Below are 17,514 nucleotides of genomic sequence, written 5' to 3' on the forward strand. Positions count from 1 at the left end.
AGAGTGCTGCTGAGATCTGAGAACTGAGAGCCACCCCGCCACGCCGCCATGCCACCATGCCGCGAAAAGTTCCTGGGGCCGTTGCCTTAGCCGTTGCTGGTTGACGGTCTGTGATGGTGCAGACTCCCAGCTGAGGCAGAGGTCCCTGAGGGCGGAGGACGGTGGACGGTGAGCGGACACAGCGCAGCGAGCAGCGGGCTCCTAATTGATCGCGGAGATCTTTGAGAGAGTGTATCAACTGCTATCCCTCTGCTGGGACCCTTTAACTCTTGTAGTGGCAGGAGCCATGAGCCTTTCATCAGCACAGCGTGTGTGCAAGGAAGCGGCAGGAGCCGTTTGTTTGCTTTCCCTCACAGCGTGTGGGATAACAAGCGGCAGGAGCCATATATTTATTATTTATTCACCGTGATAGCGGTGGAAAAGCGGCAGGAGATGTTTCATATCTTTCTTTTACCGCATGTGGGAGGACAAAATATTTATTTTTCATTCAACGCGGTTGTGGTGGAAAAGCGGGCTGAGACGTTTTTCACTTATTTTCTTGTACAGAGTGATACTGAGCCACAGAAAATTCACGGACCCACGGACTCACGGCACTGATAGAGACAAGGACTTTGTTGTGGGGAGTAGATTGACCAGCAGTGAAAATTAACTAAGTCAACAAAGTTAATTGACAGGCAAAACAGAAGCTGAGCGGTGAGGTAGAGGGGTGGTGACGGGCTTGGGCTTGAGCAAATACAGGACTAAGGAAGAACTGAGAAGGTCTTATGGTCCCTCCCTCCCTCCCTCCCTCCTTGCTCCCTTCTTGCTTCCATCCTGCAGTTTGGCTTAGCTTTGCCTTGCCCTGTGTTAAGCCCTCATGCTACTGAACCATTGATTCACTACCAAATCACCAAAACCATCAAAACAGTTAAAACCATTAAGATCTTGCCAAGTTTAGCTCCTGTTTGGAATCCTGTCTGTTCCCCGTTTAAGCCCCGCTTTAATCTCCCACCCCGCTACAATTTTGCAAAGATTCTGGATTTTGTCTGGATTTGCGACCGCTAAAATAAAAGCGTACTTAACGGCACTAATAAGAGATCAGCCGCACTTAATATCGGTCGAGAGTGACTCTACCCAATTAGATTTACTCGAAGCCTTCTCCCATAATATAAGTCTCCAGGCTAAATCCTGTAAATTAACACATGCTCTAGTTAAGAGGAGGTCATTTTTAAACCCATTGCTTACTATAAATAGGGAAATAAATAAATTAGTGAGGGCCCAGTACCTGAATTATTCGTTCGAGCTAAACAATTTAATAAACATTTAAAGAGGAAAAGACAGAGGATAAAACGCTCCCTAAAACAAAAAAAAGAAGATTGTGCATGGATGCAGCTAAAAGAGGCAGCCTCAAAAAATAATTCCAAAAAGTACTGGGAAATAATTGCCGATATCTGTGGCTCTAGAGTGAAATCTCTCCCTATGCCCATAAAAGAAGAGGAATGGAAACTTCACTTGTTAGAACTGTATTCTGCAAATCTTAATTCCACCAGATTAATCATGACGGCACCTGATCCGTTTAAAACCCCTGGATCCAACTATGTATATTCAGTTAATGAAGTGGCAGGAGCTATTAAAAGAATGAGATCTTCAGGAGCAATGGGCCCTGATGAAATTCCTATGACGGTAATTAAAAAGGAGCCACTTTTATAGGCCAGTTATCTAGATCCACTGATTAATCTTTGCTACTCCCAGGGAAAGATACCACCATCTTGGTCTGGAAGTATTTTAATTCCTCCGTACAAAAAGGGCCTTAGAACACACCCAGGTAATTATTGGCAAATCGCCTTATTGGATGCGACGGGGAAAATATTGGCAGGTAGTATCCTCGATCATCTTACGGAATAGGTGATGGAGAAGAAGGCCCCCCCCCATAGAACAAGCAGGTTTTAGAAAAAATCATTCCGCTCTTGATAATATCTCCATGCTGAAACTAATTGAGGAGAAATACACAATTTCTGGTAACTCAAATGTATACATGGCTTTCATAGATTTTCCAACAGCCTTCGATAAGGTAGATTGGCCACTGCTGTGGAGAAAATTGAAAAAAATGGGATTGCCCTCACCCCTGCTATCCTTAAATATGCACTACATTCGCAAACTTGGTGCCAGATACTAATGGGTGGAAATCAAGGTTTATCTGACGTAATCCCTACAGAAAATGGTTTAAAACAAGGTTGCTTGTTAGCACCTCTGCTTTTTTCTTTATATATAGCGGACTCACCCGATTGCTCTGCTCAAGAAGATGGGGATGCACCAAAGATAAGTAGCCGGCCTTTTGCAGGTCTTTAATATGCAGATAACATAGTAGTAATGGACCTAACCCCTATTGTGTTGAATAGAAAGCTGTTATCACTACAGAATTATACAGTGCGCCACTTTTTGAAAATAAATGTCTCTAAAAGTAAAATCTTGATTATGAAAAGTTACAAAAGTAGAAAATCATGTAACTTTAAGTGGCAAATTGGTCCTGAAAAGCTGTAGGTGTTAGACTCATACCTTTATTTAGGGAAACTTTTAACAGGTAGTACGAAAAACAAACCTCATATTGAACATAGCACTTGTAAAGCTACATCCCACGCTAATGGTTTACAGTGCTATGGGCAGAAGACATTTTTTACATCTACTGATGGTTTTTAAGGCAAAAATTCCTACAACCTTGCTCTATGCGATTGAATCAATACCTGTTAAGGACTGGAGGTTTTTTAGATAGGATTGAAGGTCAGCTACTTCGTAAAATATGTAATTTTTAACACGTCAGTCCCAACTACAGCAGAGGTAGTTATCGCCTGGAGGGGGATAATGCTTTTCTAGATATGGGGCAATTCTCTTCTGTACGGGGGGGAATTATTTTCTGGACAGAAGTACTCGTATTCTGGGCAGGGTTAATTCCAGCACATCTGGTAACCGAGGGGTGTATACTGTAGGGGCAAAAGTCCATGAAGGGCCAATAACGGCCCCTCACACTCTTTAAAGGTTTTGCACTATCTCCATGAGTTCCCTCTTCCGAGTGGGCACGGAACTTAAGGTGCTTCCTATTTTCACTGATATTTCATCAGCAGCGCACCTGGGTCTGCAGTCTTCGGAATTGCACACAGATTGTACCACCATTGTGGGGGTCTAGTATTCATTCATGCCGAGGTCTGGGGTGGCTGATGTTGGTCGGCAGGTGTAGGAAAGTGCCTCTTTTGTCATGGTCAGCCCCCACTTTTTGTCTCATGCATGACGTGGTTTCTAATGAAAGTGCACTGGGTCCCTGCTAAACAGGTTCTCAGTGCCAGGTCTCTTTCTTAAAACTGTACCATGATTGGTACAACTTCAACAGACCCTATAAATCTCTAATAAATCATCCACATGGTACCTACGGCATGGGTACTGATTTGGGTCCACTAGGGTTGCAGCTCGAATTGTGTCACCCTTGGGACCCTTCAACAAGGCTGCGTATCTTTGTGCAGAGAAAACTGAAGAATCGACATGGCACACATCCCTGTGTGCCATGCCCCCATACAAGGCAGGGTGCACAATCTCCCATATGTGAACATATCTGCATGAGCAAATATGACTCTACAATATCTAAGTCCATTCTGGAGTATTGTAAGTGCCCAGAAAAGCCATATAGAGTACATGGGCTGGATACCTGTCCCCAGAATATCTACAAATTCCTGATGTTCCTTCTGACTAGTTAGCCATCCTGCCACCACCAGACATGTTTCTGACCTCATGGGGTGATAATACCCTGATCTGCACCAATAACCAGCGATCACAGAGGCCAGGAACAATGCCTGCTCTGGGTGGAGGTGTTTCACACCTCCCCCAGACCTGAATGTCCTTCCAAGACGAGAAGCTTCAACAGTGATGCTGCCTTTGAAATGCAACACCCTTGTCTCCAGTTAGTGGAGGATGCCAATCCCCCTGCCCTACTCTCATTTTGGCAGGGTGACCTGTGGGAAAATGAGGTAGATCAGGAGATGTGCTCACATTCAGCCAGCACCACCCCTAAGGTGGAGCAGGCGATGTGAACACCACTTTTTCAATTCCTCTATCTTGTCTTGGAGAGAATTAGCCAACCAGGGTTAATGCTATGCCCACCTCCAAATGGAGATGGTCATAGGAGGGTCTAGTCATCCCAAAGGTAGGTAGCTTGTTGGCTACTACCTAGTACTACCTTTAAAACACCAAAATAATAGTATTTAGGTGGCATTCCTGGGCCCAAAACTCAGATCCTGACAACCTAAGAAGAAGAAGAACACTGAAGAGCCGCAAAGAGAAAGGAGAAGAGGACGTGTTACTGGCCTGGTGCCAACTCTGCCAGTTTACCTGTTGTCCCAGACTCCTGCACCAAAAGCCAACTTGTCCTGAAGCTGTACCCAGAAACCAGGGATGCGTGCCTGCCTTTGACAAAGAACCAGGAACTCTCTTAGATTGGTGGAATCAGACCCCTGCATGTCGCAGGCAAGTCCGAAACAACAACGAAAGCTCCGCGTTGGGTCCGTCGAGGTGGTGTCCCACAGCAAAGTGGCAAGAGCACTCCAAGAATGGTAACCGGCTCTCACTGACGTTTCGAGCCCTTACCTCTCGCCGAAGAATCTACAGCCAGTGAGGTTTCTTTCAATTGCATTTGCCGCAGCCAAGGTTTGTTGGTAGCCAGACTGGCCACCACCCCTTCAGTCTTCACTTCGACTAGAGGGCACTCCACACCACCTGTGACAGACGTCAGAAACAATCCCTCTCCTGTGTTTTTACATCTACTGTTCGGTGGCGTCAACTGTGTGGCAGAAACTGTCTTGGCACAACCGCTGTTCGTGGACGGTCTGACTGAGGTACATCTTGAACGCACCCTCCCCTGGAGACAGATATTTCCACGTGTCCCTACATCAAGCGTTTCTCAGATAGGTAATCGAGACCTGCCTGTTCCACTTGGATCCTGGGATCCAAAGACCCTGCTCCGAAAGAGTAGAAGCCAAATCTAACCCCAAGTGCCGTTAGCTCAAGACCGCCAAAAGCCTGTGTGCTTTTACCCCCCGACCTCAATAGTGTTTGATTGACGGTGCTACCCGTCGGCCGATTCCCCCATTGCCTGCAGTAATGAATTGTTTGACAGTGACGCAGGTTACCACCGTGTATTCTGATAGACGGTTCTGTCTGTCTCCTGATCTCTCCCATTGCCTGAAATACTAAATTACCGCTGTGTATTCTACATTGACCATCATAGTGAGTACTTGATGGTGTTTAACTATTGTCTACTGCAACTTTTTTCCACTGTATTTTCGAAATACACTTGCCTAATGGTACTGATTTTGGTGCCTTAAAATATATAGAAAGATTCTTGTTTTTCTACAAATTGGTCCCGGATTTATTCTTGAGTGTATCATTTATTGCCTCTGTTAATACAACAAATGCTTAGCACTGCTCTCTGATAAGCCTAACTGCTCACCCACACTACCAGAAATAGTGTTAGTATTGTCTAGTTTTGCCTTTATAGACCAATCCGGGAATCGCTGGACTCTCTGCGCAGTGTGCTTCATTTTAGTGCACTAGACAGAAGACGGCTTACCACAGCAGACGGGGCACCAGCCCTCATTTTTACAGGTTAGACAGTTCTGCATACCTGGCTCCTAATCTCTCCTCCTAGTGCTGTGGCTGTGTGGCATGTTATATGTGTGTTATGGGGTTAGGAGACATTGTAGAGGGTGAATAGTGTCCTATGGGAGCCCATTCCTCAGGATACTATGCCCCCCCTCAGAGCTCCAGCTTCAGAGGTTGCAGCATCACAGAGGGGCGTGGCCAGCTCCAGATTAGTTGCTCATTACAGGATAATCGAAACAATGTGCGAAACTGTTGGATTCAGAGACATTAACCTTGCTGTGAGTCGACAGACCATGAGCCATCAACCTTCTGAGGAAGAAGCAAGCGCAGGAACTACAAGTCCCCTTACAGAACTAAAGTCCAGGATGTCCAGAGTTACCTGCGCCATCTTGGGTTGGGTTCCTATGTAGACGGGACCCCTCCCCCGGGCGCTCTTCAACAGAGGTCTGCAGACAGAGCAGCACCCTACAGGAGTGTCAGACGATGGACCACACCGGGCAATACTCACCCTTGTGTCTTCTGGACACCTTTCCATCCAGGACTTTACTGGTGACATTTCTGTTCTCGAACCCTGCAGAGGACAAAAAAGGTAAAGTTACTGCGCAAGCACTCAACAGAGTTTGGTGCAAAGGGGAAAGGCACAACCTAGTGCCTGATGGCAAGTAAGAGTTAAATGCTGATTCAAGGCGCTACAGGTAAAGCGGCGCTGTGCCTGGCACCACTCTCATTACATGAACCTAGTGCACAAGACTTAAAAAGCCCAAAGCTGACAATTTGCACACTCAGAGGCATGTAAACTTTTCTTGTAACCTTACAACACTCCAGTCTGGACTACAACAATGGCCAGAGTGTAAAACAGTATTTGGATTTGCAGTAAAATGGGTTCTACTCATGAAAGCCCTGATTTAACTCTCACTTTTGGACTTCTGGTTTTGACCTCTGCTTCGGCTTAAACATCTGGTGCCATAACAGTTCCCTTTCAAAAAGTGGGGAGCCCGGATCCTGCATCACTGTGAGGAGGGGTGTCCCAGAACACTGGTCCCATCCAAGGAGCCCCCAGGCTCCCCCCCCCCACCCAATGCCTCTGTGACCAGAGGCCACTACCCTGGAAGTGCTGTCTAACATTTCCTACTGCTTTGCCTTGTCTGGGCAGATGCAGCGGACCAAAGACACAACCTCCCAGCAGGGTCAGACTGGCAATGGGGCAATCTGGATCTGTTTACTTGTCTGGTGGATGTTTTTTTTACTGCTGATTTCTCTAATATTAACACAAACAGTGCCTGCAGCAAGAACAAATGCATGCAGTCTCCCATACCTTGCAAAACATCTATACCGCGTGTCTTTAGAAGTTCAAAACTGCCCAGGTTTGCAAATGTTGGGCATTCTTTGTAACGATCAGATTTGCTAATTGTAGACTGTTAGACGGACCGGGAGGGTCGGCCGAGGACAAGGGGAGAGGTCTCCGGGGAGAGCCGTCTCCAGCGATCGTACAGATGAATAACTTCCCCCCCCACAGATATACACCACACAAGGATAAGATTTAGCGTTCTTTATAGGTGATTTCTTAAGGTACGATGAAATGGTACAAGGAGGTCTGGACTCAGGGGTCCCCTCGATTCGAGTCTCTTGGTTTGGGGAAAGGGGGGTAGCGGGACAGTCTGGTTACCAGCCTGGTAGCTGAGATGGTATGGTGGATAGCTCACAATCCTCGAGCTCGGTGTTCTAGCTTGGACGGGCCGCGGCAGCGCCAGCAGGTCCCGGTGAAGATGGTCGTTACACGGTCCGCGGCAGCGCCAGCAGGTCCCGGTGAAGATGGTCGTTACACGGTCCGCGGCAGCGCCAGCAGGTCCCGATGAAGGTGGTCGTTACAACGGTCCGCGGCAGCGCCAGCAGGTCCCGACGAGGATGGATGTTGCAGAAGGCCGCGGCAGCGCCAGCAGGCAGGACGATAGTTCACAAGGCAGGGCTACGGCAGCGCCAGTAGTCCGTCAAGGCTGAGTTCTCTCGGTGTCTCTCGACTCCAGGATACAACTGCCTTCCTGCTCTGGAGCTGCCCTAGTTATAGGTCTGGCGCCCTTTGATGTCCGGACCCTCGCACTTGGAGGTCGGGGTGTCTGGGATGAGGGAGTCCAGACACCCAGCAGGGGGTGGAGCCAGCGCCTGGGGGAGCTGGAGGGTGATCGGCACCTGGCGGGGGAGAGCCCTCGACGCTTCTTTCTCCCATTGACCTGCCAAGTGGTCTGTTCACCTCCTGGGTGGATGGTGGTGCCGGGATGTCGGGGCCGGCCAGGCCCAGGGTTAGGGTCGGGCTGAGGCCACGCGGCCTCGTGGCGCAGTGTCCAAGATGGCGGCTGATCCGGCCGGGGGAGCCGGTAGTGGTTCGGTCCCATGATACATGGATGTCCGGGGGCAGGAGTTCCGTTGGGAGACGGGGTGCGGGTTGCCCTTGGGGGTAACACCTGGGAGTCCGGGGTTTGGGCCCTGTCGTGCGGGGGGGAAGCAAGCCCTTCGTGTGGCCTGTCCAACATGCGTCCCCCCCAGCTGAAGGCGGGGAGAGTCACCCATCCTCTTGGGGACTCTCCTCGTCGAGGCGGAAAAAGCGTGACAGGCCATCTGCGTTGGCGTGGTCTTGGCCCGGTCGATGTTCCACAGTGAAGTACATTACCTGCAGGGAGATGGACCAGCGCAATAGTTTTGGGTTTTCCCCCCGCATCTGCATTAGCCACTGCAGGGGTCGATGGTCGGTTTGCACCCGGAAGTGGGTACCGAAGAGATAGGGCCGGAGCTTTTTGAGGGCCCACACTACTGTGAAGGCCTCCCTCTCGATTGTGCTCCAGCGCTGTTCTCGGGCCAGGAGGCGTCTGCTGATGAAGGCCACCGGCTGGTCAAGACCCTCGGGGTTCAGCTGGGAAAGAACCGCCCCGATGCCGTGGTCGGAGGCGTCTGTTTGTACAATGAATTCCCGACTGTAATCGGGGGCCTGGAGCACAGGGGCGGTGCACAGGGCGGCCTTCAGCTTCTCGAAGGCCGCTTGACAGTCGGGGGTCCAGTTAATCCTCTTCGGGTGGTTTTTGGACGTGAGACCCGTGAGGGGCCCCACAATGCTGCCATAGTCCCTCACGAACCGCCGGTAGTAGCCGGTGAGTCCCAAGAAGGCTCGGACCTCGGTCTGCGTGACGGGGGGTTGCCAGGACTGGATGGCAGCAATTTTGAGTTGCAGAGGGGCCACCAGACCGCTTCCCACCTGGTGTCCGAGGTAGGTCACGGACCCTTGACCAATTTGGCACTTGCCGGCCTTAATCGTGAGGCCGGCCCGCTGGAGGGCCTGCAGGACCTCTTGGAGGTGGTGGAGGTGGTTGGACCAGTGGCGGCTGTACACAGCGATATCGTCCAGGTAGGCGGCGCTGAACTCTTCGAGCCCCGCCAAGACCTGGTTCACTAGACATTGAAAAGTAGCGGGGGCATTCTTCATGCCGAAGGGCATGACCTTGAAGTGGTAGTGGCCATCGGGATAGAAAAGGCGGACCGTTCCTGGGCCCGGGGTGTGAGACCAATCTGCCAGTAGCCCGCTGTCAGGTCGAAGATGCTGAGGTAGCGGGCGGCCCCCAGGCGGTCGATCAATTCATCCGCTCGGGGGATAGGATGAGCGTCGGTCCGGGTGACAGCGTTCAAGCCCCGATAGTCGACGCAGAATCGGAGTTCAGGAGTGGTGCCGGGGGCAGCGGCTTTGGGGACCAGTACGACCGGGCTGGCCCAGGGGCTGTCCGAGCGCTCGATGACCCCGAGCGTGAGCATCTTGGATACTTCCTCTTGGATGCAGGCCCGCACCCGATCTGGCACGCGGTAGGCCCGGTGTCGGATAGGGGGACTGTCCCCGGTGTCCACGTCGTGCAAGCACCAAGGGGTGATCCCTGGGGTGAGGGAAAACAGTGTAGCAAACCGCAGCAGGAGGTCCCGGCAGCCCTGGCGTTGCTCTGGGGTGAGGGCATCGGAGAGCCGGACCCCGTCCACGGAACCGTCGTTCTCCTGGGTCTTCAGGAGATCAGGGAGGGGCTCGGAGTCTTCTTCCGCCCCACTGTCTGTAGCCATCAGGAGGCTGAGTTCCGAGCGCACAAAGTGGGGTTTGAGTCTGTTGGTGTGGAGGACCCGGAGGGGGTTCCGGGGGGACTCCATGTCGATGAGGTAGGTGACGGGGCTCTTGCGTTCGACCACCTTGAAGGGCCCCGTCCACTTATCTTGCAAGGCACATGGTTCGGTGGGGGACATCACCCACACTTGTTGACCAGGTTCGAATTCGACGGAGGAGGCATTCTGATCGTACCATTTTTTCATGTCCTCCTGACTGGCCTCGAGGTTCGCTTTTGCCATCTCCCTGAAGCGCCGGGTCTGATTGCGTAGTGCCAGGAGGTACTTGAAGACGTCTGGAGGGGTCTTTAGGGGGGCCATTTCCCAACCTTCTTTGACTAGGCTGAGGGGCCCTCGCACAGGGTGCCCGTACAGGAGTTCGAAAGGGCTAAAGCCGAGGGACTTCTGGGGAACTTCTCGATAGGCGAAGAGGAGGCACGGGAGTAGTACATCCCACTGGCGACGGAGGGGCTCTTCCAATCCCCCAATCATTCCCTTGAGTGTGCGGTTGAATCGCTCAACTAGTCCGTTCCCTTGAGGGTGATAGGGGGTCGTGAATCGGTAGGTGACCCCGCACTGTTGCCAGAGGGACTTCATATATTTCGAGATAAAGTTTGTGCCTCGGTCGCTGACGACTTCTCGGTGAAGCCCACCCGGGAGAAGATCCCCATTAGGGCCCGGCCGACCACCGGAGCTGTTACAGTTCGCAGGGGCACAGCCTCGGGGTAGCGGGTGGCGTGGTCCACCAGTACCAGGATGAACCGATGTCCTTGTGCCGTGCGGGGGTCCAGGGGCCCCACAATGTCTATTCCTACCCTCTCGAACGGGGTGGTGACCACTGGGAAGGGTTGCAGAGGGGCTTTGAGCTTACGGCCGCTCTTCCCACTGGCCTGGCACGTGGGGCAGGACCGGCAGTGGTTAAGGACGTCGTTCCGCATCTTCGGCCAGAAAAAGTGGGTCACTAGGCGACTGTAGGTTTTGTCCTGGCCCAGGTGTCCAGCCAGGGGAACATCGTGGGCCAAAGTTAGTAGGAAGTCTCTGAAACGGAGGGGCACCACCAGCACTCGACTGGCCCCTAACTCCGCGATTCTTTGTTCACTGTATAGCAGGTCGTTATCCCAATAGACCCAATGGGTTCCGGTGGAGTCCCCTGCGCTCTGGGCGCTGGCTTGCTGGCGGAGTCCCTCGAGGGAGGGGCAGGTCTTCTGCTCCTGGCGGAACTGTTCCTGGGTGGGCCCCCATTCTTGACGCCACTGAGCCAGGCCGGGAAGGTCCTGGGGCTGGGCGACCCCTTCGGGCGTTGGCTCTGGGGGGTCGGTATAGTCGTTGTCCTCTACTGGAGCGACCGGGGGAGGAGGTGCTGGCCATTCTGGTTCTTCTGGTCGGGGGACGGCACGGGCGGCCATGGACCGGGTGGTTACGCAGGCCCAGTCCGGGAGGCCCAGCATCCCCAGGTGCTCTCTTCTTTCGACGGCGGCCCACGGGGAACTCTCAAGGTCATTCCCCAGGAGGCAGTCCACGGGGGCGTCATCCCGGACCGTCACCTTCAACAGGCCGGAGACCCCTCCCCATTCGAAGGGGACGCAGGCCATCCGACACAGACTTTCGGAATTGTCGGCTGAGCGGACGGGGCAGAGAATGTTCGGCAGGATCTGCTCTGGTTTCACCAGGTGACAGTGGACGGCCGTCACACTGGCCCCTGTGTCACGTAGGGCTTCGGCCCGACGCCCATTAATGTTCACCCACTGGCCATATTTCCGGGTGTTGGCGGGTAGGGGAGCCCGCGGGACCATGTCTTTTCCCCCTAGGCACGCTAGAACCATGGCGGCCGGTTCCCACTCTTGTTGTGCCTGCTCATATTCTTCCTGTTCCTCGGAGATTTGTTCTCCCCCCAGGGCGGCGGCAGCTACCTGGCAGGGCTTTGGCGTTTGGTTCTGCGGGCAGCTCGGGTCATTGGCGTAGTGGCCGACTCGCTGGCATCGGTGACACGTGACGTTGGCTCGGAACCCCGGGCGCATCGGGGGGTTGCCCCGGCCGGCCGGGGGCGGGGTGCTGGCCGCGGGAGTGGCCGGGATGGTGTCTCTCCCTCGCCCCTGGCCTCCTCCTCCTCCTCGGGGACGGTGCTGACCTTGGTTGTTTCGGTTTTGCTCGTGTGGCCCTCTCCGGCCCACTCGGGTGCTTTCCCATCGGTCAGCTTCGGCGGCGAGTTGCCGTGGGTCAGTCAATTTACTGTCGAGGAGGTGCTGCCTGAGCTCGACGAAGCAGTTGTTAGACAGGTGCTCCCACACCATAAGATTAAAGAGTTGCTCGTAGGTCGTTACGTGGCTTCCCTTGATCCAACCCTCGAAGGCTCGGCTGAAATAGTTGACGTATTCCACCCAAGTTGTACCCGGGATCCGGGTGCAGTCTCGGAACCTCTGGCGGTACATTTCGGGTGTGAGCCCATATCGGGTGAGGAGGGCAGCCTTCATGTGGTCATAGGATGACATCTGATGATCTGGGAGCTGCAGTAGGGCATCGCGGCCTTCGTTGACGAACCTCCCCCATAGGCCGGCTCCCCAGTCACTCCGATCGATCCGGTGGGAGGTCATGGCGATCTCGTAGGCTTTGAACCACTGTTGTATGTCGTCCTCTCGGACATACTCTCGGACAACATCCTTGGGGATGTGGACTTTCTTCTCGGTTGCTCCCGAGGTGTGCGGTCGCTCAGGCACCCCCGGTTCTTTATTCTGTTTCCGAAGTTCTATTTCCGCCAGTTTGCGCTCGTGTTCGAATGTTAGTCTTTTTTCTTCGAGCTCTCTCTGCCTCTGTTTTTCTTCCCGTTCTTCTCGGAGCCGCAGATGTTCTAGATTTAGTTTTTGCTCGGCTAACTTTAGTTCACCGTCCATCTTGAGTCGTGCCATTTCCAACTCATGTAATCTGGTTTTTTTCTCTTTCTTGGATCTCTTCCTGCGAGAGGCCCGTTCCTCGCTCCTCGGGAGCTGTGGCGTTCCCCTCTGGTGCTACACCGTTTTGGTCGGGGGATCCGGCGACCCCGGTTTCCGCCCACGACTCAAGGGCGTGCTTCAAATCGTCTTTGGTACTCAGGCCGGTGGTAGCAATGCCTAGTTCCATGCAGAATTGTTTAAGTTCGCGATGGCTATACTCTTCCAATTTATCCATTTGGAATTTCTCGGTGGAACCGCTATCTTTGGTTGACATCGTGGTTTTGTCGTGGGGTGAGCTACTCTCTGTACGATTACGCGTTGATTCGGATCGCGCCGCTGGCCACCAATGTTAGACGGACCGGGAGGGTCGGCCGAGGACAAGGGGAGAGGTCTCCGGGGAGAGCCGTCTCCAGCGATCGTACAGATGAATAACTTCCCCCCCCACAGATATACACCACACAAGGATAAGATTTAGCGTTCTTTATAGGTGATTTCTTAAGGTACGATGAAATGGTACAAGGAGGTCTGGACTCAGGGGTCCCCTCGATTCGAGTCTCTTGGTTTGGGGAAAGGGGGGTAGCGGGACAGTCTGGTTACCAGCCTGGTAGCTGAGATGGTATGGTGGATAGCTCACAATCGCTCGAGCTCGGTGTTCTAGCTTGGACGGGCCGCGGCAGCGCCAGCAGGTCCCGGTGAAGATGGTCGTTACACGGTCCGCGGCAGCGCCAGCAGGTCCCGGTGAAGATGGTCGTTACACGGTCCGCGGCAGTGCCAGCAGGTCCCGATGAAGGTGGTCGTTACAACGGTCCGCGGCAGCGCCAGCAGGTCCCGACGAGGATGGATGTTGCAGAAGGCCGCGGCAGCGCCAGCAGGCAGGACGATAGTTCACAAGGCAGGGCTACGGCAGCGCCAGTAGTCCGTCAAGGCTGAGTTCTCTCGGTGTCTCTCGACTCCAGGATACAACTGCCTTCCTGCTCTGGAGCTGCCCTAGTTATAGGTCTGGCGCCCTTTGATGTCCGGACCCTCGCACTTGGAGGTCGGGGGGTCCGGGATGAGGGAGTCCAGACACCCAGCAGGGGGTGGAGCCAGCGCCTGGGGGAGCTGGAGGGTGATCGGCACCTGGCGGGGGAGAGCCCTCGACGCTTCTTTCTCCCATTGACCTGCCAAGTGGTCCGTTCACCTCCTGGGTGGATGGTGGTGCCGGGATGTCGGGGCCGGCCAGGCCCAGGGTTAGGGTCGGGCTGAGGCCACGCGGCCTCGTGGCGCAGTGTCCAAGATGGCGGCTGATCCGGCCGGGGGAGCCGGTAGTGGTTCGGTCCCATGATACATGGATGTCCGGGGGCAGGAGTTCCGTTGGGAGACGGGGTGCGGGTTGCCCTTGGGGGTAACACCTGGGAGTCCGGGGTTTGGGCCCTGTCGTGCGGGGGGGGAGCAAGCCCTTCGTGTGGCCTGTCCAACATAGACACTTTTATATTTCGTTCCCGGGCCTATTTTTTGTCCTAGTCTAACCCTTCTGCCCAGTGTGTCCAACCCTCCATGTGATCATAAGTCACTTGGTTGGGTGTAGAGGATATATAGGCGCTCATATAGTAATCACACTTCAGTCTAGTGAAATACAGTGTGGTGCATCCAAAAAGGGGAAGAGAACACCCTACTTCCCTAAAACTCAATCAAAGGATTGAACAACTTTTTGCAGCACACACGTCTTATTTACTAAGAATTACAGTTATCATACAACAAAGCAAACAATAATCAGTTGGACTCTTGTTTTTCTTCTTTTAATATCAACAGATCCTCCAATCCCTTATGCCAACGCGTTTCGCTGTGATAGGGGTAACCCTATGGCTTCCTCAGGGCTGGAAGTGATACAAAGTACGAAGTTGTAATGTCAATATTATATGCATTACAGTTATCCCATGAAGCCCAAACATTTTTCAACCAAGTGCAAAGGGTTAATCAATTCCATAAGTGTTGAGCAATATGCCACAAAAACAGAACAAATGTTAAACACCTAGATACTCAGATGTAAGCAAGTTTTCATTAAATAATATGCAAATTCCCTACACAAAATATCTCATATTCTCCAACATTAGATTATAAAAAAGTCATAAAGCATTATCCTTATTCTTCACATGATTTTTACATTCCATTGCATGCATATTAACATCAAGTTCCCTTTAATTTTTTTATATTTACCACTTTGTCGTGATGTTGTGACCAAGGGCCATATGTAGGAAGCCAAATTGTGATCGCAAATGCTGAAATTCACAATAACCCACACGCAAAATAAGGAATCGCAAAATTTGCGATTCCTTATTTTGCAAATGCATTTAAGGAATCCCAAATTGCGATTCCTTAAATGCAATGTAGGAAGCACCCAAGTTGTGCGATTTTGGCTTAAGGAATCGCAAATTACCACCAACTTCAGGTTGGTGGTAATTTGCGATTTCTTAGAAAAATTCACTTTTTTGCATTTTTCACAGGGCCATGGGGCGCACATACATGCCCTTAGCGCATGTATGTGCACACATGTTTATTTCAGGGGTGCAAAAGGGTGTCCTATTGACACCCTTGCAACCTTGAAATTGCATTCTCAATTTGCGATTCTCTAATTGAGAATTGCAAATTGAGAATGTCTTCCCATTCATTCCTATGGGCATTCTAGCCCATAGGAATGAATGGCAAGGTATTCCTTATTTGCGAATCACAATTTGCGATTCGCAAATAAGGAATATGTGGGATTCGCAAAATATTTTGCTATTCCTACCTACATTGCGTTTTGCGATTCTCTAATTGCGATTCCCTAAAAATTGCAATTTGAGAATCGCAAAACACGTTCTACCTACATATGGCCCCAAATGTGTTAACATTCTAGCTACAACCATAGTGCTCTTTTATATGTACGTAACCCATGTGATTTGAAACAGTAGTGTCTTATGACACATAAGGATTGGAGGATCTGGTGATATTGACGTGTGTGCTCCAAAAAATTGTTAATACTCCAAGTGATCATAGCTAGGCTCTTAAGAGGTCCAAGGAAAGCGGGTTAGAGGCAGAACTGTGTGAGCACCAGTAGACCTCTGTGCACCAGTAGCAACAGACGTGTGTCGTTCTTTAGAAGTACAAATCAACACCGAGGCTGCTGTGAGGGTTCTCCCATCACCGCTCCCTCTCCAGCCCCCAATGCTTACCACTGGTTGCCTTTATTGTCACGCTCATTTGCTTGATTGTTATTCGATGGCTTACCTTCCTCTTGTATTAGTCCCGCCCCTGGAGCACAGCCTCCTTACCATCCTTTTGATTGCCGGACTTGTACCCTTGTACCCTTCCACTACTCTCTTATAGGGAACTACTTCTTTTTTTATTCAACACTCTGCTGCTTCACCCCCTCAAATACGCCCTTCTATGCTGTGTTGCTCCCCACCATTCCAAGCGTATCTCTTGCGGCGCTGTATGGGCAGTCACCGCCTGCGAAAGTCAATAATAGAAGTCTATGCTTGTCCTTGGTGCTAGCTAAGAGGGCCATAGCAATGGAGTGCGCTCATCAGAGACTCCTCAACATTGCGAACGGAAGAAGGAGGTTGAAAGGTGGGCGATGGCTGAGGGATCCATTCTGTATAAGGACTAGTGTTGTGGTCATCGTAGGCGGTGTATCACTCCTCAGTGGATGGACACCATATCAGAGTTTCCTGATACGGACACTAAAACTGACTTGACATACGTCATCATTCAATATGCTCCTGAGGAGAACGCCATTGCCTAAACGCATTTTTTTCGTTGTTTGATGTTTATCATTGTCAACGCTTGTACAGTCCCATTCCGAACAAGCTATTGCCAGATAGTTTTGAAAACATCACTGTGTGCCACAACACCACCAGACTAGTGTTTGCAGCCTGTGTTAAACTTAGAGTTGAAAGTTATCATTTGTGAGAAAATGTGTTGGTGACACTAAAGCCAGGTCCATCACTCTGAATGAGGCTCCGGTGGCGCAGGACGCTCAGGCATATCTAATAGGCAGAGCAAGGCCACTCCGCGCGGCTTTCATGGCCTCATAGATGTGGAGTAAGAAAAAGCAGCGCAAGTCCTTGCATTGCCTTACTCTATGTCAAGGAGGCATTCCATGGGCGATGAGGTGGGTTTTCCCTCTCAAAACCCATGGGTGTTGGCACTGCCCCAGATGTACAACGTCACGTGAACCTGGGGCAGCGCTAACAACGTCTGCTTCTCTAGAGCAGGCGTAACGAGGAGAAATGCTTACATTTCTCCGTGATATTTCCTCCTCTCCTGTGTGCTGCGTTCTGCAGCACACTTAGAAAGAGGAAAACACCTCTTGTGATTGCTTTTCCTCAAGAAGGAGCCCCTTCCGGCACGAAAACAATCATGCCAACAGAAAAGATCCCCTTGCACTATGGTACAAGGGTGCCTGCATTGGCACTCTGCTGCAAGTTGTGCAACGACGCTGGCTGATAGGACAGAATGCACCGTATCTTGTGAATACGGTGCGTTCCTGTCCTTTCGAATTGGCGTAGGGTAGCGCAACAAAATGACTTGCGGTGCTGCTCTATGCGAATTATTTGTAAACGAGGGCCATAGTCTATAAGTTTAAAATCTGTTATCTATATATACAATGCTTCACTACATGTACTTTCTTAAATCTGCAAGACACCAATAAGGGTATTTGATAAAAAAGTGTTAGGCTCTGCGGGCGGGTGTTTTGCCAGATGAAGGGTCACAGTTAACACAAACTCAAGTTTTAAGAGGGTTAGTCACCCCCTCTGATGAATCGTTTGAGTAGGTGATGTGTAACCTACCGCCTTAGGAGGGACTTTAAACATTTCTA

The 17,514-nt window shown here is 51.6% G+C and overlaps 1 protein-coding gene across 7 annotated transcripts in view; it reads right to left on the bottom strand.

Annotated features, from left to right (window-relative positions):
* The window catches only part of LOC146863633 (uncharacterized), a 337,769-nt gene that overhangs the window by 11,901 nt on the left and 308,354 nt on the right, over window positions 1-17,514 (bottom strand). For all 7 annotated transcript variants that reach the window (XM_085627704.1, XM_085627702.1, XM_085627701.1 and 4 more), the window contains one exon: window positions 6,131-6,193. In XM_085627704.1, the coding sequence (XP_085483830.1) occupies window positions 6,131-6,193 (63 nt within the window). The remainder of the gene's footprint in view (window positions 1-6,130; window positions 6,194-17,514) is intronic.

This window comes from Triturus cristatus, chromosome 2_1 (assembly GCF_964204655.1).
Source record: "Triturus cristatus chromosome 2_1, aTriCri1.1, whole genome shotgun sequence".
Taxonomy (NCBI): Eukaryota; Metazoa; Chordata; class Amphibia; order Caudata; family Salamandridae; genus Triturus; species Triturus cristatus.